Below are 24274 nucleotides of genomic sequence, written 5' to 3'. Positions count from 1 at the left end.
TGATTGAAATGGGAAATTCCTGGAAAGATACAGTTTAATAAAACTGACCCAAAAAGAAATACAAAAATTGGATAGTCTGGGCTTCCCTGGTGGCGCAGTGGTTGAGGGTCCGCCTGCCGATGCAGGGGACGCGGGTTCGTGTCCCGGTCCGGGACGATCTCGCGTGCCGCGGAAAGGCTGGGCCCGAGGGCCATGGCCGCTGGGCCTGCGCGTCCGGAGCCTGTGCTCCGCAACGGGAGGGGCCACAACAGTGAGAGGCCCGCGTACCGCCAAAAAAAAAAATAATAATAAATTGGATAGTCTTATTACTATTAAAGAATGTGAAATAGTAATTTAAAATAGTCTTACAAATTTATGCAAGAGTTCATCAAACTTAGCAGTCTTCCCGAAAGCAGGTGGGTTCAGGAAGTGAGGTACAAGCATATATGCGACTTAGAGCCATGCATGTAACGTGGAGCAAAGAAACAAAGGCTGTGCTGTTTCTGTGATGGGACGCTTTTAAATCCTTTAACTTTTTTTTTTTTTGAAGTATAGTTGATTTACAGTGTTGAGTTAGTTTCAGGTGTACAGCAAAGTGGTTCAGGTATACATACATATATATTCTTTTTCAGATTCTTATCCATTATAGGTTGTTACAAGATACTGAATGTGGTTCCCTGTGCTATACAGTAGGTCCTTGTTGTTTATCTATTTTATTTTATTATTTTTTTAAATCTATTTTATATATAGTAGTTTGTATCTTTTTTTTTTTTTTTTTTTTTTGCGGTATGCGGGCCTCTCACTGTTGTGGCCTCTCCCATTGCGGAGCACAGGCTCCGGACGCGCGGGCTCAGCGGCCACGGCTCACGGGCCCAGCTGCTCCGCGGCATGTGGGATCGTCCCGGACCAGGGCACGAACCTGTGTCCCCTGCATCGGCAGGTGGACTCTCAACCACTGCGCCACCAGGGAAACCCAGTAGTTTGTATCTTTTAATCCCAAACTCCTAATTTATCCCTCCCCTCCTTTCCCCTTTGACAACCATCAGTTTGTTTTCTATGTCTGTGAGTCTGTTTCTCTTTTGTCAGTAAGTTCATTTTTATCATTTTTTTTTAGATTCCACATATAAGTGATACCATATATGTCTTTCTCTGATTTACTTCACTTAGTATTATAATCTCTAGGCCCATCCATGTTGCTGCAAATGGCATTATTTCATTCTTTTTTATGGCTGGGTAATATTCCATTGTACATATGTACCACATTTTCTTTTTTTTTTTAACCCCACACTTGTTTAATTTTGGCTGTGTTGGGTCTTCGTTTCAGTGCGAGGGCTTTCTCTAGTTGTGGCAAGCGGGGGCCACTCTTCACCACGGTGCACGGGCCTCTCACTATCACGGCCTCTCTTGTTGCGGAGCACAGGCTCCAGACGCGCAAGCTCAGTAGTTGTGGCTCACGGGGCCTAGTTGCTCTGTGGCATGTGGGATCTTCCCAGACCAGGGCTCGAAGCCATGTCCCCTGCATTAGCAGGCAGATTCTCAACCACTGTGCCACCAGGGCAGCCCCCACGTTTTCTTTATCCATTCATCTGTCGATGTTTAGGTTGCTTCCATGTTTTGGCTGTTGTAACTAGGGCTCCTAGGAACATAGGGGTACGTGTATTCTTTCAAATTAGAGTTTTCGTCTTTTCTGAATATATGCGCAGGAGTGGGATTGCTGGATTATATGGTAGCTCTATTTTTAGTGTTTTGTTTTTTCTATTTTTGGGCTGTTCCTGGTCTTAGTTACAGCACACGGGATCTTTGTTGCCACTTGTGGGATCTCGTTGCCGCTTGTGGGATCTTTTAGTTGCGGCATGGGGGATCTTTAGTTGCAGCACGTGGGATCTAGTTCCCTGACCAGGGATCAAACCCAGGCCTCCTGCATTGGGAGTTCGGAGTTTTACCCACTGGATCACCAGGGAAGTCCCTATTTTTAGTTTTCTGAGGAACCTCCATACTCTTCTCCATTGTGGCTGCACCAGCTTACATTCCCACCAGCCGTGTAGGAGGGTTCCCTTCTCTCTACACCCTCTCCAGCGTTTATTGTTTGTAGACTTTTTGAGGATGACCATTCTGACCATTGTGTGGTGACACCTCATTGTAGTTTTGATTTGCATTTCTCTGAAAATTAGCAGTGTTGAGCATCTTTTCATGTGCCTGCTGGCCATCTGTGTTTAAATCCTTTATCTCCTACCATCAAATATTTGATGTGCTTTTCACTTTTTAAACTAGTGCGGTCATGTTGAATTATCCCCAGATCCCCTCCACTGCACTGCCCGTAGAGAATAAACGTTTTCAGCCGTGGTGTTGACGAGCCCGTGGACCAGACACATGAGGGTGGGAATGAGCGCTGGCTTCGTGCGTGCGGGGGGGTGGCTCGGAGCCCAGGGCGCTGGGGGCGTCATGGTGGCGCTTCCAGGGGGAGAAACCCAGCCCAGTGCGACATGGCCTCAGGCAGTGGCTCTTCCTAACTCACGGGTCTGGTCTCTGCGTTCAGAATGCCTGTACCTACGTGGAGGCGGGGAGCAGTGTACAGCTGCCCCTCCTGTAAGGTGGCGCAGTGCAGTTGATGCTCTGCATCTGGCCCTTCCGGATGAGGAGGGCTGAGCGTCTGTCCAAGAAGAACGGCCGAAGGAAGAAACGTTAGAGCTTCCTCTTACTGAATCCTTGATTTCTCGCTGCCTTTCAGCTTCCAAAATTCATATGTTATTATTTTACAGTTAATAGTATACCTATTTGTCTTGATGCCTTTTTGTGTGTGACCTCTAAAAGTGGATAATTCATGTTACTTCCCAAAGAAAATCAGAAATTTAACTAGAGACTCAGTTACATAGTGACGTATGTTCAAAGTGTGTGTAACATTCTGATTAGAGCACCATATATTTAATAAAACAGCATTGTATTTTTTTTATAGTCCAGCAAAATGTATCTTAATAAGGCTCTTCTGTGTTCCAGATGGCAGACAACAGATTTTGAGTTTCGGCATGGATTTGCAGTTGGAATGGATGAAATTAGAGGATTTTCAAAAACATCTTGATGGGGAAGATGAGAATTTTACAACAGCAGAAGCAATTCCAAGCAGTGAGTAGTTCTGGAATTACGGGGATCCCCTTCATGAATCTAGGTATGTAAAACTTAATTTATCTTTCCTTTCATTTTAGATTTATTGAGGGATGCTGTGAAAAACGGGGATTATATTACTGTGAAGTTTGCACTTAATTCAAGTGAAGAATATAACCTGGACCAAGAGGTAAAGTGTCTTTGTAAAAATCTCATGAAAGGAAGATGGAAAGTAACTCTTTTATTTATTTATTTATTTATTTTGAAAGTAAATCTTTTAAAATAATTCAGTTTTATTCTTTCTTTTCCTAACTATAAAAGTGATACACGTTCACTTTATAGGATTCAAACATTCTAGAAATGTATAACATAGAAAATTACAGGGCGTCCCTGGTGGCGCAGTGGTTAAGAATCCATCTGCCAATGCAGGGGACACGGGTTCGAGCCCTGGTCCAGGAAGATCCCATGTGCCGCGGAGCAACTAAGCCCGTGCGCCACAACTACTGAGCCTGCGCTCTAGAGCCTGTGAGCCACAACTACTGAGCCCGCGCTCTAGAGCCTGTGAGCCACAACTACTGAGCCCGCGAGCCTAGAGCCCGTGCTCCGCAGCAAGAGAAGCCACTGCAATGGAAAGCCCACGTGAAGCAACAAAGACCCAACACAGCCAATTATTTATTATTTTTTTAAAAATGAAAGAAAATTACAGGTCCCGTAATTCCAACCCTGTATAATGACCATTAGTTTTAGCCGTGATTTGCCTGGTTTTGTCTGTGGTTTAACCTCTGCACTTTGAGGGGAAAGTGACTCCTCGTTTTCATGTCACCATTTGTGTTTCATTGGTAGTTCCCTATTTACAACAACTGCCCATCTTTCTATTGTTTGTGTGTGTGTGTGTGTGTGTCCGCGCTGTGAGGCTTGCAGGATCTAGTTCCCTGACCAGGGATCGAACGCGTGCCCCCTGTGGTGGAAGCACACAGTCTTAACCACTGAGCCACCAGGGAAATCACCCAGCTTTCTATTGTTGCTGGGTTTTTTCACACTGATTTGTAAAGATTTTAATGGAAGCATATTAACCCATTCTCTGTTTTTACATTTTTATTTTTTGAGTCTTATTGCTTGGAGGGATTTTTATTTTTAGGTAGTTACATCTGTTGATCTTTTCCTTTAAGTCTTTTGGGTGTCCTACCTTGCTTAGAAAAGATTCTTGTATTTTCTTCTTTCGTTTTCTTGCTTTAATAGTGGATTTGTTAGGTTGAATCCTTTACGACTGCAGTAAAAAGATTATTGGGATTTTCATTAAAACCACATGAAATATATAGATTATTTTAGCTCAGAATGGACATTTTGAGTCTTCCATCCAGGAATATGACAACTCTATATTCATTCCACTCTTCATTTATTCCCTTAAGCAAAGTTCTTTGGGCTTTTTTCTTCATATAGTTCTTGTATGTTTATTTTAGATGTATTCATACATATTTTATAATTTTTAAATCATTTTCCATATATATGCTGTGTACAAGAGATCCACTTCAGACCTGGGGACACATACGGACTGAAAGCGAAGGGATAGAAAAAGATATTCCATGCAAATGGAAATCATAAAGTTGGAGTAGCAATACTCATATCAGATAAACTAGACTTTAAAATAAAGATTGTTAACAATAGATAAGGAGGGACACTACATAATGATCAAAGGATCAATCCAAGAAGAAGATATAACAGTTATAAATGTTTATGCACCCAACATAGGAGCACCTCAATGCATAAGGCAAATGCTAACAGCCATGAAAGGAGAAATCGACAGTAACACAATAATAGTAGGGAACTTTAACACCCCACTTACACCAATGGACAAATCATCCAAACAGAAAATAAATAAGGAAACACAAGCTTTAAATGACACAATAGACCAGATAGATCTAATAGATATTTATAGAACATTCCACCCAAGAGTGGCAGAATACACTTCTCAAGGGCACACGGAACATTCTTGAGGCTAGATCACAGCTTGGGTCACAGATCAAGCCTCGGAAAATTTAAGAAAATTGAAATCATATCAAGCATCTTTTCTGACCACAACGTGATGAGATTGGAAATCAGTTACAGGAAAAAAACTGTAAAAAAACACAAATTCGTGGAGGCTAAACACTGCACTATTAAATAACCAAGAGGTCACAGAAGAAATGAAAGAAGAAATTAAAAATACATAGAAACAAATGACAATGAAAACACAACGACCCAAAACCTATGGGATGCAGCAAAAGCAGTTCTAAGAGGGAAGTTTATAGCAATTCACTCTCACCTCAAGAAACAAGAAAAATCTCAAATAAACAATCTAACCCTACACTTAAAACAACTAGAGAAAAAAGAATAAAGAAAACCCAGTCAGTAGAAGGAAAGAAATCATAAAGATCAGGGCAGAAATAAATAGAAACAAAGGAAACAGTAGCAAAGATCAATAAAACTAAAAGCTGGTTCTTTGAGAAGATAAACAAAATTGATAAACCCTTAGACTCATCAAGAAAAAAAGGGAGAGGACACAAATCAATAAAATTAGAAATGAAAAAGGAGAAATCACAGCTGACACCACAGAAATACAAAGGGTTATAAGAGACTACCACAAACAACTATATGCCAATAAAATGGACAACCACAAAGAAATGGACAAATTCTTGGAAAGGTACAATTTTCCAAGACTGAACCAAGAAGAATTAGAAAATATAAACCTATCACAAGTAAATGAAATTGAAACTAATTAAAAATCTTCCAACAAATAAAAGTCGAGGACCAGATGGCTTCACAGGCAAATTCTGTCAAACATTTAGAGAAGAGCTAGCACCCATCCTTCTCAAACTGCACGCGCGCTTTTCTCTAGTTGCAGCGAGTGGGGGCTACTCTTAATTGCGGTGCGCGGGCTTCTCATTGCAGTGGCTTGTCTCGTTGCAGAGCACGGGCTCTAGGCGTGTGGGCTTCAGTAGTTGTGGCACGTGGGCTCAGTAGTTGTGGCTCGCGGGCTCTAGAGCACAGGCTCAGTAGTTGTGGTGCACAGACTTAGTTGCTCTGTGGCATGTGGGATCTTACCAGACCAGGGCTCAAACCTGTGTTTCCTGCATTGGTAGGCGTATTCTTAACCACTGTGCCACCAGGGAAGTCCCCTTATTTCAATTTAAGTGAATCCTGTTGAGTCTGTCTAAAGTACTACGGCCAAGAATCATTTTTCTTATATTTGTGTTCCCTCCAATTACTCAGACACGCAAATTTTGCTAGACTTTAAGATTATAGCTAAATTAATTCATACTACTGGATTTTGGTTTTATCAAATGTTATTTAATAAATTGTTCGGTTTTCTCATATGGTGATTGTTTGAACTAGTGATCGGAAATATTTTAGCTAATAGTTACCTTTTTATCTTTTGTCAGCCTTTTGTAGTTTTATCTCTATTAAAAGAACTTTTCTTTAATTTCTCTATTTTGTTATGGACTCTCAGAAACTAACCATATCAGTGTCCTGTTTGCCACTTCTGAATTTCCTTCTGTATCCTTAGAGAACTCAAACTCTCACTTCCCAACGGTTATATTTACATAGGCCAACATTTGTCTCATCCAGAAAGCATTCATTTTAGTTTGTAACCAATAGAATGGACTTGTGTGACTTCTCACGGTCATTTCTAGCCTTCTGTCTTTGGGCCAACCAAATGAGTATAATGAATATGTGCGTTTCACCTGTTTTACCTAAAACACAGGAGACTTTTGAGGGAAGTAAGTACCTTTGCCATTTATGTGGCTCATGGTTCACTGTTCATTTTGTATCATGCAGAGTGTTGATATACCTTTAGAACTTAATAAGTGGAAGTTGTCAAATTTTTTGGTAACACATATGGAAAAATTCTAAAGATGATTAGTTTCTGATTGTTAGGGTATTTTAATGAAAAACCTAAGTACGTCGATACATAAATCAATGTATTTCAGTGATTTCGCATTGAAACATAGTAAATGAAAAAACTTAGTTCTAAAATTTTTCTGATTAAAAATTGACGTGTTTTTTCATAAACAAAACCAATACAGGATTCCAGCGGGATGACACTGGTGATGCTTGCGGCAGCTGGGGGGCAGGACGACCTGCTGAGGCTGCTCCTCAAGAAGGGGGCAAAAGTGAACGGTCGGCAGAAGAACGGGACCACTGCGCTCATCCATGCTGCCGAGAAGGTCGGCCACTCAGAAGGCTTTGGTTCGATGGTCTTGGGACCAAGACAGAGTCTGTCTCTGCAGGGAAATGTACCGGTCCTACAGTCACGTAACTTTAAATTTTCATAGTTCAGTTCATCTGTAACTTGTCATAAATGGATATGTTTTTATTGACAGTCATACTTTGTAATTGAATTTGCAAAATCATTTATCTAGTTGGAAGTGATTTATATTGAAAAAGAACTTCTGATTAAGGTATTAATATTAATTCTTAGGTCTTTTAAAAATCTTTTCCAATCTAAATTAAGTGTCCCTTTTGTTTAATAATTTAATTAAAATGTTCCCATATATTATTAAAAGATCGATATGCAGAGTTTCTTATGCTGAAACCAGTGGTTAAACTTGAGGTTGGAGTTTCCAGCAGACGGTGCGCGGCTGTTCGGGTACCTGTGCTGGGCCTGCTCCCCGCGGCCTCCAGCTTTCCCAGGACCCTGCACGGGGGAGCTGTTCATATCGTGTTCACCATCCTGCTTGGGATAGAATCTGAGTACTTTTCCTGGTGGATAAAAATCTTAAAACGTCTAGAAATATCTTAGTTGTAAAGAATTTGGGGAATTAAATTTACTTGTTTTTCTTTAACAGAACTTTTTAACGACAGTGGCTATTCTTTTGGAAGCAGGAGCTTTTGTAAACGTCCAGCAGAGCAATGGTGAGACGGCTCTAATGAAGGTAAATGCCTCCCGTGGAGCAGTCCTCCCCTCAGATGCAACATGGTCCTGCTGGGGTCTCCAGCTGCTGCTGTGCTGGGGCTGGTGTATGATGGGGACGAGACTGTCTGTGGACCTACAGGTCACAGCTGAGTGGGAGAAACAGACCCGCAAAGAGGCAGTTACTCGGTGTGATGAGCAACGTGGTGGGAATAGCACAGGGAGCTTTGAGCTTGTGTACAGTGGACACCAGGCTCAGTCGTGTGGATTTGAGCTCAGCCTTGGGATGGACCTGGCAGGTGGCTAAGCCACATCCTCAAGATGCAGGTCAGCAGGGATGAAACGTGTGAGTGGAAGGGAAGCAGGCTGTGCCGTGCGCAGACCTGGGTGTGGAGAAGAGGGATGTGCATGCGTTACTGTTTCACTGGTGACTTCATCTTCTGTGCTCAGAATTGTGGTTTGCAGACAGTGGGGTTTTTTTGTTTTAATTTATTTTTGGCTGCGTTGGGTCTTTGTTGCTGCGTGCGGGGGCTGCTCTTCGTTGCAGTGTGCAGGCTTCTCACTGCCGTGGCTTCTCTAGTTGCGGAGCACGGGCTCTAGGCACGCGGGTTCAGTAGTTGCAGCACACGGGCTCAGTTGTGGCTCACGTGCTCTAGAGCGCAGGCTCAGCAGTTGTGGGGCACAGGCTTAGTTGCTCAGCGGCATGTGGGATCTTCCCGGACCAGGGCTCGAACCCGTGTCCCCTGTATTGGCAGGCGGATTCTTAACCACTGCGCCACCAGGGAAGACCCCTGCAGACAGTTTTGAGTGGAAGGTTGTTGAAGCCCCCCCTCCCTGTTTAGCAGTCTTGCATTTGCTTCTAGGGGACCCCGCCCAGTCCAGCACTTTCCTGTGGCAGCTCCAGGTTTCTGGCCTGATATGCTGTCCACACAGCAGGCTATGACCCTGTACCGTGCGTGGAGGCTGAGGCTCACTTGCCTGCTCCCTACGTGCAGCTGTGTGAGCTGCTCACCAAGAAGGTGTGTGTCTGTGGTACCTCTTCCCTACCTTCTTTCCTGAGTCAGGAAGGCAGACTGGTCAGAGCCCCCGGTTGGCGGGGGCCCTGGCCCTGAGTCTGTGCTTGACCGTGCAGTTCTTAAGGCCTGCGTCACCTGCTCCTCGGCCTCCTTCCACACTTGGGGGTTAAACCTTGCTCACTGCTGGTGTTTCTGTTTCATTTTTGATTCATGGAAATGTTTATTTTGTCCAGGAGCCCTCCTTTTGAATTTCAACTCTCCTTGTGTGTTTCTACTGAAGTATGTTTAGAGCACAGGTCGCACGTGGAAGCATGAATTTAAAACTTCATCTTACTGAGAAATCACCAGGCACATTCTCAACAGCAGATGCTCGCACAGTCTGAAGCATGGGGGGGTGGTGTGAGACGGGGGTGTGGGGCAGGTTCTCTGCATCTGTGCCAGGCAGCTAGGGGCTAACCCTCACGGCAGCGGGGAGCCATCTGAAGGGCCAGCCTAGAGAAAGACAGAAGCAGAATAAAGGTTGGGTTTCGCTGCATTGTTTTTAATGTCCCCCGTTACAGTGCAGGGAATGGATTGGTTTGCAGACTTGTAGGGAGGTTCTTAAAATTAAGTGGGATGATAATAGTCTGCACAGAAGTAGTGACAGTGGAGACAGAAGTGGACAGACTGACCAGTCTTAAAGAGGTCAAATTCACAGGACTTAGTAATTGAAGGTGATGGTTGGTCCCTTATTTCCTAAGTTAGAGAACACGGGCAGCACAAATGGAAGATTTTTACAGGCACTGGACCTGGAAATGCTTAGGTGTTTTACACGTGGATCTTAAGCTCAGGAGAGAGGTAGGTGGGAAACTCAGATTTGGCTTTGAAAGAGGTCACCCGTTAAGGGTCGGAAAAGGCCGGAGATGGAGGAGGGCCAGGAGGGAGAGGCGTTTGACTGCGGTCTGAATGAGGCGGCCCTGTTTGTACTGCACACTGAGGAAAAGGACCACAGCACTTACGCTTCCCAGACAGTTTCCGACCCCAGTGGTTCTTTTCCCTCCCGTCACGGAGAACTTACTCCCCGCTCAGCGTGGAGAGGGTCACTGAGCAAGCACAGTCGAGTAATTATTGCTCCTTTATTCCTGACGCAGGCCTGTAAAAGGGGAAATTCAGACATCGTCCGCCTTGTCATTGAGTGCGGGGCTGATTGCAACATTCTGTCAAAGCACCAGAACAGTGCGCTGCATTTCGCAAAGCAGTGTAACAACGTGCTGGTGTATGACCTGCTGAAGAATCACTTAGAGACGTAAGTGTGGAGTGAATGTGCCCGGTGCCGATTCGGACACATAATTGGAGTGGCCTGTGTGTAACTGCTCGGAAAAAGATTGTCAAGTACAAGACCTGACGGGTCTGTGGTCTCAGAAGATGAAGAATTTTAAAAGTGGTGTATGAATTATTTTTCTGCAAGTTATTGAGGACTTAGAAACTGTCAAACTTATACTATCATCTTAAAATCTTAATTATGCTCTTAACTTGGCTCCCAAACATTTTCTTAAAACCATTTAAACTTTTTAGCAGATAATTTTTTAGAGCAGGTTTTAGGTTCCGAGCGAAGTTGAGTAGAAAGTAGAGATTTCCCATATACCTCCTGCCGCCACATGTGCATACCCTCTCCAGGTGGTGTGTCCATTACAGTTGATGGACCTACAGTGACATGTGCTCATGACCTAGAGCCCCTGGTTCCCCTGAGGTTCCCCTTGGGTGTTGTCCATCCTGTGGGTTTGGACAAACGTAACGACGTGTCTCCACATCGTCGTCTCACTGCCCTAAACATCCTCTGCGTTCCACCTGTTCCTCTCTCCCAAACCCTGGAAACCACTGATACTTTTCCTGTCTTCTCCAGAATGTCATTTGGTTGGAATCATACAGTATTCGCCCTTTTCAGATTGGCTTCTTTGATAGGCATTTACGTTTTCTCCGTATCTTTACATGGCCCGATGAGCTCGTTTCCTTTTAGTACTGAATAATAATTACATTGTCTGGAAACTACCACAGTTCACGCATTCAAGTTCATGCTTTTTCAAATGAATTCTACGTCATTTTATTGGAAGTTCATATTAGCTTTTTATTGCTTATTTTGGCAACACGAGCTTCAGGAACAGTAGCTAATGCAGGTAAGGTGTTTATTGTTCATGTAACAGAGTCCTGGGTCAGCAGCCACTCTTCCCCTCTCCTCACCCACCAAACATAGGACATGACTTGGATCTTCACACCTGAAAGATGGTTATTCCCCTTCCAGATGTAGGATCCATTTTCTAAGCAGGAAATAAGGTAAATTTCAGACAGGAGACAAAAAAGGCAAAGGCCGAAAAGGGAGTGTGTGCCTGGGGACTCTGCCCACGCAGACAGCCTTCGCCCACCCGGGTGGCAGTGACCGGCGGCCAGCAAGCAGGGTGACCAACCTGCCTGGTTTGCCCAAGGCTGAGGGCTTCCTGGGACGCTGGGCTTGGTTTTACATCTGTGACGAAAGGGTTCTTGGGACTGTACACTCCTTGAAGCAGAGCATCCTGGGATGGGGTGGGTTGGTTACATTCCCAGCAGGGTCGTTTGAAAAGACTTTTGGAATTAGCAGTAATCACCTTATTTGACTGCTTGCTAAACTAAGTGCTGTAACAAGACTTTTCTGTGTGTGGCCGTTCTTGGGTTTATTTTCCGACAGAATTCTTATTTCTGATTCATTGACTCATCCGAGGAGTGTGTATGGAGCTCTGTCCGTGTGCTGGGCACTGGGCAGGGGTGGCAGCGGGGCACAGACTTGCCCACTCGGAGCCTCCAGACAGACAGGCATGTGACGTGTCAGGTGTGAGAGCTAAGAAAAAAGCAGGGAAGCAGGCGAGAGGCTGCCTTTTTTTTCCCCCTTAAGGTTGATCTGGGAAAGCCTCATTGTATTCAACAGTCTGATAACGTTGTAGCTCATGGTGCTTCCCTACACAAACGTTAACAGCGTTTACTGTACTTGTTTATTAGACTTTCAAGAGTAGCAGAAGAAACAATAAAGGATTACTTTGAAGCACGTCTTGCTCTCCTAGAACCAGTTTTCCCAATAGCATGTCATCGTCTCTGTGAGGGCCCAGACTTTTCAATGGATTTCAATTACAGAATCCCACAGAACATACCAGAAGGTAAGCCTGTGTTTTCTCTCATTTTGAAATGTGACATTATAAACTGATTTTCAGGCAGAACTCTTTATTCTTTTAATAAAACCTTAACAAATTCCATTATGTGTAATAATTATGTACAATAGTTAACAGCACTGCTGCTCTGGCAGAAAAAAAGAAACGCAGCTGATACTCACCATCCCAGGTGACCCCAAGGGGTCCACATAGCAGCGTGTTAGCACTTGTTTTAGAAGTATGCAAGTTGAGTCTTAATAATTATACTAGTTTTTATTAAAATTGACTTTTATTAAAATTTAGCTTTCAAGATGGTATGCCCAAAATCAATATTTTCCCTGAATTTTATTATCACTAATAGTCTTGCCCTTTTAAAAAGACAAAGAAAAATGAAAACGTCTTGTCCCATAGTACAGTTTAGTAGCAAGAGATGAGAACTTCAGTTCTGCTTCCTAGTTTCTACTTAACAGCTACTTGGTAGGTAGAGACCATGGCCATGGCCCCTCCTCCAGGACACGGGTGCTCCGTATACAGAGTGGAGGAAAGGTAGGAAACGGGGTTCTGGCTTGTTTTATTTAAAAAAAAAACAACAACCCACCTGTTTAAAAAATACCTATTTGTTAATGGAAATTTAGTTGAAGAAAATACAGCTCTACCAGTCAAAGCCAGCCATTCACAACATCTCAGTAATAGCGAACTGTGGTCTTGACAGTCCAAGTGGACCGTCTGCACCGCCAGGCATGAGCTGGTGAGCTGAGTCCGTGAACTGGCCGGTCACCCACCTCCACACCAGTGCTTCGGTTCAGCTGGACAGTCCTGGGTTACGTATGGCTGTTTTTGCACTTGCACAATGTCTGCATCCACTAGCGGTTTTTTCCAAAGACGCCCTGTCGTCCTCAGATGTGAGATCCTGGTAGATTTTCCTGACCCTCGAGACTCAGAGTGTGGTCTCCTCTCAGAGCCCCACCCAGACCAGGACTCTCAGCCAACACCTTGGTGAGATCTTGGGTGACCTGAAAGCACTCAAGTTTGACAAACACTGACCTTGGTCTGTTGAGGGGTGTGTGGCTCTTAAGAAATGAAGAGAAACAGATTTATACTGATACCATGAAACAAGCACCAGGAACTTGATTAGGGTCCGTTGTGTCATATTCTCCGTATGGATCAAGTATTTCTCAGTCCGACTAGAGCTGACGAAGGACAACCATTCCTCTGCTGGATACCACTCACTGTGGTCGGCAGGAATAGAAACATGACCTTCGTCAAAGTGTTCTCTAATAGGATTTCACTGCAGACGGCCATCCCCACCGGCTGTCTGACGAGGTTCTACTGCCTTTTCTGCTCTACAGTCACGGGGACACAGCCGCGTTTTCACAGTGGAGCTGAGGGGAAAACAAGAAGAGCCTCTGTCCTCCGCGGACCTTTTCTTCTCCTCTCATCCTCGGTGCTCTATGCAGGGAAGCTGTGGCATAAAACGGAGAGCAAAACCCTATGTCAAACCTCACATAGCCTGAAAGGAGATAAAAGAGCCAGGGACCTGGTGTGCCCTTTTTTCCTGGAACCAGGACAAATTTTAAAGCCAGTCGTTCCTAGGGTTCTTTTTATGAAGTCTCCTCATTCACAAGTTTTTAACATCATATTAAAAAACAACTCATGTATCTGTTTTATATTATCAAAAGTAAAGTTTTTGTTCAGAGAATGAATCTTGCAGAATATTTTGCATATTCAAAAGCTTCAAATCTTACCCAAACTTTTTTTTTTCCCAAAAAATAATTTTTTTTCACATTATAAGAAAATTCAGAAAAGGCAAAATAGTATGTGGAAGACAGTGGAAAATTCCTCAAACCCACACTAAGAAACCACAGTCTGCAGGTTTCGCTTCCATTGACATTTATACATTCAGCTGGAACTTTTAAATACCACTTAAAAAAAATAACTTCAGTGTAGAAAAAGCATATTTAAAAAGCCTGCTGATGAGCTGTCAGTAGCTACTCAGACTAAAAGTGAAAAGGGTTCTGTGGTCTGAAAAGCACTAGATAAACACCAGCAGGTCTTGCACCAGGAAGACCGCTCAAATCTTACAAACGAGGGTGGGGTACCGGGCCGCTTCCTTACCCACATGGGCCTCCTCCCTCAGGCTCTGCAAAGTGGCCCTGTTGGGCGGGGAATTAAAATCTCTATTTGTATCTCCCCACTTCAGGCTCCGGCATCCTGCTGTTTATTTTCCACGCAAACTTTCTGGGTAAAGAGGTCATTGCTCGCCTCTGTGGACCGTGTAGTGTACAAGCTGTCGTTTTAAATGATAAATTTCAACTCCCTGTTTTCCTGGTAAGTTTCTGTAGTTCATTACTGAGGAGTACAGCCTTCTAACCAAAAGCACAGATGACATCAATTCTTCTGTTAATTGTAGTTGTTGGAAATGGCAATCATCCATAATCATAAATTGTTTTAATTGGTATCTGTGCTTTAAATTATGTTTACCAAGTCTTGGAACTAACATTTTGAAGATAAATTCTTAGGTACAAGAAACATCCTATCTAAATATTATGCTTTTTAATGCCATTATAATTACAAATGTTCACTTAAAGGAAATTTAGGGAATTCAAAAAGAAAAGCATGCCCGTGCATGGTTCAAAAAACCGAAATATAAACACTGAATAACACTGGTGGTATTTATGCCTAGTTTAATTTTAGGTAATCACAGTATAATCTTGATTTTTATTCATTGTGAACTTTTTGTCTTACAAATTTTATTTTTGGCTGCGTTGGGTCTTCGTTGCTGTGCGTGGGCTTTTCTCTAGTTGTGGCGAGCGGGAACTCCTTTTCGTTGCGGTGCGGTGGCTTCTCTTGTTGGCAGAGCACGGGCTCTAGGCACGTGGACTTCAGTAGTCGTGGCACAAGGGCGTAGCTGCTTCGCAGCATGTGGGATCTTCCCGGACCAGGGCTCGAAGCCATGTCCCCTGCATTGGCAGGCGGATTTAACCACTGTGCCACCAGGGGAGCCCCACTGTGAACATTTTAAAATATAAATATATAATAACTAATAGTGGCTATGTAAATTCTTTAGTATTAAAAATGCCCTTGAAGAATCGTTGTGTATGTTTCCTTTGCCACATATAAAATTCTCTCCTTAGGATGAATTTAACTGGTTATGAAGATTTTTTTGGTTATGAAGATTTTTAACGTGCATGCTGTATATGGCTGGATACATTCTAATGCTGAAGATTTTTTATCTATATATTTTTCCAGATAAATGTTATCTCTTTAATGCAAGGGAAAAGTAAAGAAATCACAGCATGTTGTCTTATAAAGAAATTCAAACAAACTTGTATTTTCTTCTACATCACTAGTCTTAAAGGTTTCTGGAGTCTGGCTGTGTCTAGATGGAGAAGTCTGTCTGCAGAAATGCTGATCTATCTTTTTGGTCTCTTCCCCAGGACAGTCATTTTGTTTACTCGTTCAGCCCCGCCGCAGGCCTCAATAAACTCTTTATAAGGTTGACGGAAGCGCCGTCTGCTAAGGTAAGAATCTCCTTGCATCTGCTCTCACTGCTCAGGTCGTTCCTTCAGGTCACATTATTAGAGAAGGTTTTCAGGATGTTCCTGGTGTGCCTGCCTGGGTCTGAAATGATTTCAACCCAACCCTCTTTGATATCCATGGTGTGCAGCAGTCTGGTGATGTTCTGTGCTTTTGATATTTAATTGCCAGATGTATGATCACTAGCTGGACCGGAACAGTCTGTGTAACAGTACAATTAACGTAGTAACCTAAAAACCCAATTGGACTTTTTAAAATTTATTTTATTTATTTATTTTTGGCTGCGTTGGGTCTTCGTTGCTGCGCGCAGGCTTTCTATAGTTATGGCGAGAGTTGGCGCGCAGGCTTCAGTAGTTGTGGCACGTGGGCTCAGTAGTTGTGGCACGTGGGCTCAGTAGTCGTGGCACGTGGGCTCAGCAGTTGTGGCGCACGGGCTTAGTTGCTCTGCGGCATGTGGGATCTTCCCGGCCCAGGGCTCTAACCCATGTCCCCTGCATTGGCAGGTGGATTCTTAACCACTGCACCACCAGGGAAATCCCTCAATTGGACTTTTTAATTAAAATAATGGTAGTCTAACAACCCACACTGATAACCAATTTGACAGTATTGCCAAAGAAGGGAAACAAGTCTTGCCCGTGTGTGCTTTTTTTCCCCTCTTCTAACAAAGGGGAACTCTTGAAATATATGCTTTTTTTTCTTTCAACAGGTTAAGTTGCTAATAGGTGCGTACAGAGTACAGCTGCAATGACCAAAGAATTGGGAGAGAGTTATTCTCAGACCTATTTCTAAACACTCTTCAAAGCAGTATGGAATTCTGGCACAGCTCACACTTCCAAATTAAAAGTTTCTTCTGTAAGCCTCTTGCATTTAAGGCCTGTCAGTCTGAGAGATGGGGCATGGTGCATCTAACATATAAAACACAGATGTAAGTATTTGTGCCAGTGTTCTGAAATCTAGATATTGTGTCCAGACTGTATGTTTTTCCACAGTGTGGAATGGTTCATATGAGGATTATTTAAGAAAATTAAAACTTTTTTTTAACTTGAAATTTTTTACTAGCCCTAGTGAATTTTTGTGTTTAAAAAAAAAAAATCCAGTGGGAATGTTAGCACTAAGTTAATGTGTGAGTTTGCATCCCTTGAAGTAGGACTAATCTAAGGTGGTAGGCGGGTTTGAGGGAGGAGGTCTGATCTTTCCAACGTGCCACTGACACAGATCCCGAGTAGGTGACAACTTTATATATCTGCAGGTTACCCTTTATTGTTTGAAAAGATAATAAATCAATCTGAGATATAGCAAAAAAAAAAAAACCCAGAAGCCAGACATTATGAGCATAAAAGGGGATATTACATGTGGACTTTATCTTTGTTCTTGGAATCCATCAAGTCATTTTGAACAGCCAGATCTTGTTACTTATTTTGAACACTGGGAAGGCCAGCCAGGCTTTGCCACACTCTGCCTCCTGAGAAGAGTGACTGCCCACAGGTCTAATGCTTATATTCTTTCAAGAAATATTTGGCAGACTAATGAATCAAGCTGTCTGGGTTATGGAAATGTATAAAATTGTTAATTTCCAGATTAGTTTTATAATTGCATGAGTTACAATTTTAATGAAAAAATTTCAGAATGTCACATACGTCATCCCTCATCATCCATGGGGAATTGGTTCCAGGACCCCCCTCAGATACCAAGATCTGAGGATGCTCAAGTCCTTGTGTCATATTTGCATTTAACCCCTTGAGTATCACCCCATATACTTTAACTCATGTCTTGGATTAACTTACAATACCTAATACAAGGTAAATGCTATGTAAATAGTTGTAAACACAGTGTAAATTCTATGTAAAGAGTTCCTGGTGTGCAGCAAATTCAAGTTTTGCTTTTTGGAACTTGCTGGAAAATTTTTCTTCTTCCCCGGTTATTTTCCATCTGTGGTTTGTTGAGTCTGTGGATACTAAGAGCTAACCCACACACACTGTAGAGGTATTTCAGAGCACAACTGCCTTTTCCTACTTTCCTCAATAAAATACCACAATGCTGGTCTTGCTAGTTTCTTTCTGAAGTCTCAGGACTTCAAAACAAGGTGAATACGAAATGTATAGTTTAGCTAAACAATGGCTGGGATTAGACTTTTCAACGATACTGAATGCTGTACTCCTGCTGCATCTAACCTCACAGCCACGAGCTCTACTTCAGCGGTGGTGCACCCTGTCCAATACATGTAAGAGAAATGGGTTTTTAAAAAACATTCCCATCACCTCAAAAGCATGCCTAGGTAACACCTTTACAGGAGCACTAGGAATAAAACCTTGTAGAGCTGTGCAGTTTATTACAGGTCTTTTCATCTGAACTTGCTTCTCTATAGCCCTGGGGTGGGGAAATTCTGACCAGGATGATGAGGTCTTGGACTTCTCCACTTGATAAGGCAGCCAATCGCATCAGATACTTCAGTTAATGCTGCTACTTTGATATTTAAATAAGTGTGAACAATGACTGCCCTGAAAAAGCAATTCTCCAGCAGCACCTTATCAAAGGTTTGCAGATAGGCTAGTACTACCTGTGGAAAGCAAAGCCATCTCCTTGTGGCTTGTGTAGTTATACCGGGCACACAGTACAGAATGCGAGCGTCATCACCCTCTAGGCCATGGGCGGGGCCATAACTTCAAGCGGGATGCATGGCTCTTTTGATCCAGACTCACTGAAAAATCATCACTCCTCAGCTATCACTACTTTCCGGTGTATACTGAGGTAAGGACATGATGCGTAGTCGGGTTATCCAATTAATTTAACTTACTAACCATACCACCCAGATCTGGTCACCACTAATTAGTATGCTGCAGTAGAAAGCAGCTTACACATCCTTTTGCCTACAATACCCAGTACCAAAGAGCAGTGCCTAGTACCTAATACCCGCCAATAAATGTTGGACTACAGTTGGATGAGGAGTTTGGATTTAGTCCAGGAATACAAGTTACTCAACTTCATACACTATCTTCTCAAGTCATTCCCATCTTAAATTCTTCAATTTGTAGAATGTATTCAGTGGAGTGTTAGGAGGTTGCAGTTTGAAGCTCAGGTGCTGCTTTTAGAATTCTACTCTGCAGGGTTACACTGAGAGCTTTCAGTTACCTTATGAGAATTTACTAGTTCATTAGTAGTAATTTACTGCTGCTGGCAAGGTTTTAGCATCCAGAACGTTGACAGCAAGACCTTTATAAAGCATTAACCATGAAACTCCAGTGTCTTTGCAGAAAAAGGGGGAAAAACATAAAAGTGCAAGGAGGATGATCAGCAAAGACCAGGTAACAGTAGGACACAGATACAAGGAGAGTACCACAAGGTGATTTATAAAATGAAATAAGAATTTAGAAAAACTGGGGACTTCCCTGGTGGTCCAGTGGTTGAGACTCTGCGCTTGCACTGCGGGCAGTGTGGGTTTGATCCCTGGTTGGGGAACTAAGATCCTACATGCTGCGCAGCCAAAAAAAAAATGTATATAAATTTATATGTACAAGAACATATATGTAAGAATTTAGAAAAAATTAATATTTCATGCAGTTAATATGTTTCATAGCATAATACAGTACAAACCCCTAAAGTTATTTTGACATCCTAAAGCTTTACTGAGTAGGATCAGAAGAAAACGGATGGAATCCACACCACTTCCCTCCATCCTCTGCTCACCTGCAGACGGTGTTCCTTTCCAACAAAATCTGGGATTTCCAGGCCTGACTGCTCCCTCCTGGTACAGAAGAGCCTTGCTACTGGGGTGGAAAATGGTAGTAACAATGAGGTTCACAATTCAGACAGGACCAAATTAAAACAAAATTGGGAAACAGTCATCTGAGCTCCCAGAGAGCCAGCCCCAGGTGGAGTCTAACCCGATCAGCTCCGCTGCTCCACCGCGCAGTCTGTGCCTTGACTCATGTCCCCGTTATTTAATTCCCTTGGGCCAAGCTATATGTGTTAGCGAAAACATGATTTTTCTCACTTGAACAAAGCCAAATTTCTTCTGAGTAGTTCCTTTCTTGAGGACTGACCCAAACTTCCAGGTTACATGAGGTGATAAAAGAAAACCCTCCAGTGGTTTCCATTTACTGGGGAGGGGGGGGAGGGTTGGTTGCTCTGTGACCATAACATTTGCCAGCATTAGCCAGCAAGTGTGCCAGGGGGACGGTATATAACTTAGGAAAACAACCTGGATCAAAGTGTCATAACTGCTCATGTATCCATAGACTGTTATATAAAGTAATAAATTAAAAAATAAGATTCTTCTGGCTTGTTTCTCCTGTGTCATTAAAATCATTTCTCCCAGACCTCTCTGGTGGCGCAGAGGTTAAGAATCCACCTGCCAATGCAGGGGACACGGATTCGAGCCCTGGTCCGGGAAGATCCCACATGCCGCGGAGCAACTAAGCCTGTGCGCCACAACTACTGAGCCTGCGCTCTAGAGCCCGCGAGCCACAACTACGGAGCCTGTGCACCACAACTACTGAAGCCCACGCGCCTAGAGCCTGTGCTCTGCAACGAGAAGCCCCCGCTCGCCGCAACTAGAGAAAGCCCGCATGCAGCAATGAAGACCCGACGCAGTCAAAAATAATTAAAAAAAAATTTTTTTCTCCCACAAAATGACCTGAAAAGAAAAAACTAATTGTTAGAAAACAGGAAGTAATATTGCATATTTTTGTAAAGGAAGAACAAAGAGGTTTCAGTTATAAAGAAAATAATTTACTGGGCTAGAATTACTGATCAGGAAACCTAAAAAATATTCAAGACCTGAATTTGTATATTCTGCCTATAAAACCTTCTACAGCTAGTATTTCATTGTGCCTCAACCCAGAGCAGCACCACATTGTTAAGAAATGAAAATTCCTGGGCTTTTAAACCACAGACTGGGGGCCCAGCAGTCTGTGTTCTGATACAAGAGATTCTCCTGCACCTTCAAAGTATGAGAACCAACGTTTTAAATAAGATTTCTAAAAGGGGAAACTGTCAAGTTACTTCCTTCTACTAGAATTAAATATATATTTGGCATTTTATTTAACTTTCATAAAGTTAATCTCTTCCTGGAATGAACAGTTTCTTTTCACTGACCAGAAAATGAGATCTGGAATGAAAAGCAGTTATTTAACTAAAAACAAAACAAAACAAAACAACAAAAAAAACCCCGGAATACTGTTAACCAAAAGATGGCCACATGAAACCACAGCTTCACTATCACAGCACAATTCACCTATGTACATTAGGGTTTTTTTTCCTTATTCGTATATTTTGAGATTATTTCTTCAAATTTTATTTAAGTAAGGAACCTACTTAACAAAACACTTGGAAAATTTAATACCAACAAAATGTCCAAAGAATATAAAGTGATTCTCTGTAAACCTATTTCAAAGGGCAATTATAATTTCATCCGTAAAAACCAGAATTACCTGGAGAGCTTTTGAAAATAAAGCATGATAAAGTAAAAGGGGGCTGGAGGGGGCGGAGTTCCTTGGCGGCCCAGTGGTGAGGACTCAGCGCCTTCACTGCCGTGGCCTGGGTTCAAGCCCTGGTCGGGGAACTGAGATCCAATAAGCTGTGCAGCACGGCCAAAATTTAATAAAATAAACTGTTGGATCCCACCCCCCCACACACACACAAACACCCACCCCTGAAGATTTTATTGTTCAGTAGAGCAAGTATGTACCTGGGAATCTGCATTTTCAACAAGTTTCCAGGTGACAGTGATGCGGATCCAGGGACCAGCTTTTTTTTTTTTTTTTTTGCGGTACGCGGGCCTCTCACTGTTGTGGCCTCTCCCGTTGCGGAGCACAGGCTCCAGACACTCAGGCTCAGCGGCCGTGGCTCACAGGGCCCAGCCGCTCCGCGGCATGTGGGATCTTCCCGGACCGGGGCACGAACCCGTGTCCCCTGCATCGGCAGGCAGCAGGTGGCAGGCGGACTCTCAACCACTGCGCCACCAGGGAAGCCCAGGGACCAGCTTTGAGAGCCACGACCCAACGTTAATTTTCTAGAGCTGGATAATAGCGTGAGAAACAGCTGTCACATTTTTGTGCCCATGAGTCGTCAGATACTTTGAAAAGATGACATGTCCCAAAGGTATGGTACCTATCAGTGCTTCTCACTCAGTGAGGACGCACATCCTCTGGAACCATGTTAAACTGGGCGGTCTGATTCGATGAGCCTGTGTGTACCGAGATTCTCACCTTGCGAGCAGCTCTCAGGAAAGGCTGATGCTCCTGGCTCCCAGGACCACAGCTGTAACAAGAATAGATTAGAATCACCATGTAAGGGGGTGGGGGGGTAGGGAAGAAATAAAATAATACTTTTTGCATCTATTAGGGTGACAACACACCATCATCACAGTTCTATCATACAGATCACATAGTGTAAATGACTCTAAAGAATTTTATGTCTTTAAGAAATAATGGAAAAAACAATAAAATGGAAAAACTGTTACCCTCTAAAAAGGTGGGAAGCAGCAAAGGAGAAATGGAGCTAGTGTCCCTAGCTTGAATCTGAATTTATGATATTAAACCATTTTAAGATCACACACTTTCCAAAGGACCACAAGACTAAAATTTTAGGCTTGGAATCACTGAAAAACGAGGGATTTTTTTTTCCCTTCATACATAAGACCTGTGTAACACATCATTTCTATTCCCAGTCCAGTTTTGCCAGAAGACAAATCAATATACACATTACTACCAGTGGGGAAAGACAAGGGCAATTTGGAGCTAAAAATACCCTCCAATCTTCCTCAAAGAAAAGGGCAGTGACGCTGGGAGCCGCATAAGAAGACAGGCAGAGAAGCAGAGGTTTCAACTGTGCCATGAGCTATGCAGTGTTATCCCACTGACTCTGACACGGGGACCGGGAAGAAGGACAGAGGGAGCTGCTACAACAGGTGCTGACCTGAAGGGAGACTCCAGCGTTTCCTGTCTCTCGACTTCGGTTCACCCCGGAAACCAAATTTCAGGTAGCTTCATCCATGTTTTCTTTTCTCCTAGGATTACAATAAAATCAGACTTAGCCTCTTAAAAACAAGTTTCAACGATCAATTAAAAAACACAAGCGATAACTCACTTCCTACAGTCCGTGACAGGAATCAAGTTCCCTTAAGATGCCGTTTAGTCTTTACCTCATCTGATTATGTCCATTCAGTAAGGATTTTCCTTTCATTTCCTCTAAGAACATCAACTGACTTAAAATTCAGCTAAATTTTGTTTCAGCATCAGAGGAAACGCTGTTAAATCCACGACGCTGAAAGTCTCCCTCTTATTTTCCATAGGTCCTCTCGTCTGGACTGCTGGTCCCTCAGCACACCACAGCCCAAGACCCTTATAATCCAAAATCCTACATAGGATCCTGATTCCTATCCTATGTACAAAATTTTACTCTGCTTGTACCAAGGTAGGGCACACAAACGTGTCTGCTGTGCTCCATCAGAAGACGACCTGCTTACCTACCCAGACAGCAGGCACTCCAGGTTTTCTGCTGAGGTCCAGGTTTATGTTTACTGTTACCTCATGCCTACGAAATGTGTTTTGTAACATGCCTGAAATATCAGCGCAGTAATACACAATTACAACTGAGAAATAAATACCCAGCTTTGGGCTCAATATTTTTAAAGTGAGGGTACATGACCCAAAGATACTGGAAATAATTATCCTAAATTGGCAGTTTTCAAACTCATTTGGGTCTCAAATTCACCTAAGAATTGGATGAAGTATGACCCACCCCCGCCAAAAAGTATGTGCAAAAATTATGTACACAAAATTCTGCATGTGAATTAATCAGACTCATAGATTCCACTAATATGCCACAATGATCCAATAGGATCCATGGTCCCACTTTAAAAACCTTAAATATTTTTTCAAGCAAAGCATGCCACAAATCAACAAAAATTATCTCGCCTATTATTTCCATCTGCAACTAGCATTCTTACACTGGTTTTATAACTGTATCACTTATATATACTTTGCCTTTGGTAAAGTTAAGGATGGACAAGAAGAATAAATGGAACCATAAATCAAACTGGACAACTGGATTACTTAATTCTTAAAGACACAATGACACCAGGTCTACTAAAAATTTTAATGGTCTTCTCAACTTTTCAAAAATGTGAACCTGAAAGTTTTACAAAGCACTAACGACGCTGAAACCTAGAAAGGTAATCTCCAGAACTGAGGAACTTCTAGTTGCCAAGAGTCTTTAAAAGGGTAGCTTATCTTAATCCTTTAATAGTAAAAAACAATCACTAGAGTTCTGTTTAAAGAGGTGGTACTATAACTAAGGGGCCAGGTTTATTGTGCACTGGGTTGTAACCAACTCTAATAAGACAGTTACGGATGTGCTGATACACACCCATTCAGTGATGCTCGTAATATGGAGTTAAGAATCTGGGAAGGCCTAGAAAGTTGATGCACTTTCCTATTTTCTGATCCTCAAGAACACCCAAATATGAAAATCAACCAACAACTGCATTTAAAGAAAAGGTTTTCTTTTTTTTTTTTTGGCTGTGCCACACAGCTTGCAGGACCTTAATTCCCCGATCAGGGATCGAACCCAGGCCCGACAGTAAAAGTGCCAAGTCCTAG

General features: G+C 42.8%; 2 protein-coding genes across 15 annotated transcripts in view; one reads left to right on the top strand and one right to left on the bottom strand.

The window, feature by feature from the left end:
* The window catches only part of MPHOSPH8 (M-phase phosphoprotein 8), a 49314-nt gene extending 32330 nt beyond the window's left edge, over nucleotides 1-16984 (top strand). For 3 of the 5 annotated variants that reach the window (XM_089899788.1, XM_022574439.3, XM_022574438.3), the window contains exons 6-14: nucleotides 2974-3099; nucleotides 3180-3268; nucleotides 7143-7283; nucleotides 7905-7991; nucleotides 10116-10270; nucleotides 11992-12146; nucleotides 14338-14465; nucleotides 15575-15658; nucleotides 16381-16984. In XM_089899788.1, coding sequence (XP_089755914.1) covers nucleotides 2974-3099; nucleotides 3180-3268; nucleotides 7143-7283; nucleotides 7905-7991; nucleotides 10116-10270; nucleotides 11992-12146; nucleotides 14338-14465; nucleotides 15575-15658; nucleotides 16381-16422 — 1007 coding nt within the window. In that variant the 3' untranslated portion in view covers nucleotides 16423-16984. Of the gene's footprint in view, nucleotides 1-2973; nucleotides 3100-3179; nucleotides 3269-7142; nucleotides 7284-7904; nucleotides 7992-10115; nucleotides 10271-11215; nucleotides 12147-14337; nucleotides 14466-15574; nucleotides 15659-16380 lie in introns of those variants that run through there. The other 2 variants (XR_016388756.1, XM_089899789.1) reach the window with 2 other exon arrangements.
* The window catches only part of PSPC1 (paraspeckle component 1), a 118058-nt gene that overhangs the window by 12075 nt on the left and 81709 nt on the right, over nucleotides 1-24274 (bottom strand). Inside the window, exons 10-13 of one of the 10 annotated variants that reach the window (XR_016388762.1) lie at nucleotides 22590-22680; nucleotides 21881-21932; nucleotides 19359-19438; nucleotides 9484-15144 (exon numbers count right to left, since the gene is read on the bottom strand). The gene's annotated coding sequence lies outside the window, so the exon portion shown is untranslated. The other 9 variants (XR_016388764.1, XR_016388761.1, XR_016388763.1 and 6 more) reach the window with 9 other exon arrangements.

The sequence above is a fragment of the Delphinapterus leucas genome, chromosome 18, assembly GCF_059928025.1.
Source record: "Delphinapterus leucas isolate spDelLeu-1000000601 "Yukka" chromosome 18, BTC_Dleu_Yukka2, whole genome shotgun sequence".
Classification (NCBI taxonomy): Eukaryota; Metazoa; Chordata; class Mammalia; order Artiodactyla; family Monodontidae; genus Delphinapterus; species Delphinapterus leucas.
The sequence above is the reverse complement of the archived record's forward strand: the minus strand, read 5'-3'. Positions and strand labels throughout refer to the sequence as shown.